This window comes from Rutidosis leptorrhynchoides, chromosome 8, assembly GCF_046630445.1.
Source record: "Rutidosis leptorrhynchoides isolate AG116_Rl617_1_P2 chromosome 8, CSIRO_AGI_Rlap_v1, whole genome shotgun sequence".
In the NCBI taxonomy this organism is placed as follows: Eukaryota; Viridiplantae; Streptophyta; class Magnoliopsida; order Asterales; family Asteraceae; genus Rutidosis; species Rutidosis leptorrhynchoides.
The window spans coordinates 360228542-360229763 of record NC_092340.1 but is presented as its reverse complement, the minus strand read 5'-3'; the positions used below and the strand labels follow the sequence as shown (position 1 = coordinate 360229763).

General features: G+C 37.0%; 1 protein-coding gene across 1 annotated transcript; it reads left to right on the top strand.

The window, feature by feature from the left end:
* LOC139864986 (uncharacterized) lies at nucleotides 1-927 on the top strand. Its single transcript, XM_071853534.1, has 2 exons — nucleotides 1-205; nucleotides 336-927. The coding sequence occupies exons 1-2, from the start codon at nucleotides 12-14 to the stop codon at nucleotides 895-897; spliced, it is 756 nt and encodes a 251-aa protein (XP_071709635.1). The 5' UTR covers nucleotides 1-11; the 3' UTR covers nucleotides 898-927.
* Nucleotides 928-1222: the final 295 nt, after the last annotated feature.

Here is a 1222-nt window from a genome sequence, read left to right as displayed (position 1 = left end):
CAGAATTCAGTATGAAACTATATGGGAAGTCGCTTGGAGAGGATTTAAAAGAACGGGGTATAGCTGTTGATGTTGTCAACTTCTGTCAAAATGACAATGATTGGATACCGGGGCTTAAGGAATTAGTTGATGCGGCTGATAACAACAGCCAAGTTGTACACGTTGAACCTACCATCTGGACACTTGCTCGGGACGTCCTATCCAGGTTTATATCATCAATGAATATCAATATCAATATATTTATTAACTATATGTGCTTGCTTAATGTATATTTATTTGATTATATTATGATATTATTAATTATTATCATTATTATTATTTCTATTTCTATATAGTATCATCCCTGGTGCTTGTTCACTTGAAGAAGAGGAGAGGCGTTGCCTGGAAGCAAATAAACCACCTAATACTAATGATGCATATGATAACTATTCGTTGGAACTGACCGCCCAACTTAAGAAGGAATACATGGAACAGGGATTGGTAGCTGCTGCCCAAAACTGTGCAGATCTTGAGAAAAGGGTTTTAGAAGCACGGAAACTAGAACATGCAAAACATGACCCCCGAGAACTTCTTCGTCTTATTCTTCTTGAGGAGGAGGACAACACCACCATACCCGAGCTGGAACTTGTTAGCGAGGAAAAGAAGAGCAAACGTAAACGTAATCGTAAACGTAAACCCCAGTTGCAACTTGTTGACAACAACAGCATTTTAAAAACACCACCGGGAGTGGCGGCGGCCGAACGTGGTGGTTATAAACATAGCCTGTTGATGTATATGTACGATGTCTACAAAACGACACATCATAACAATAATATTATGAACCTATATATAAAAAGCATAATATACATATGTGGCTGTTTATTAGCTACCTATTGGGTTAGCCACATGTTAAACTAGCCAAGTGCTAGCTTATTGCATAATATTATATTATATTATATTGGAGTGACTAGTCGAATTTTAGATTGGTTTTGACTAGTTTATAAGTCTATAGTTACTATGATTATGATTGCTCTTAACGGTTGTTGATCAAACCTGAGGGTTAGTTTGTGATTCGGGAGGGAAGCTTGACACGGAAGGTGCTTGGATTCTCATCTAACCATAAATAAATCTTCTTCATGATTATGGAGAAGAAATTGTAGGTCTTCTCATTGTTCACGAGTGATGTGAAATCTCATCACTAAATACTTTGGCTTTGAATTATAACATATAAGTATTTCCACTG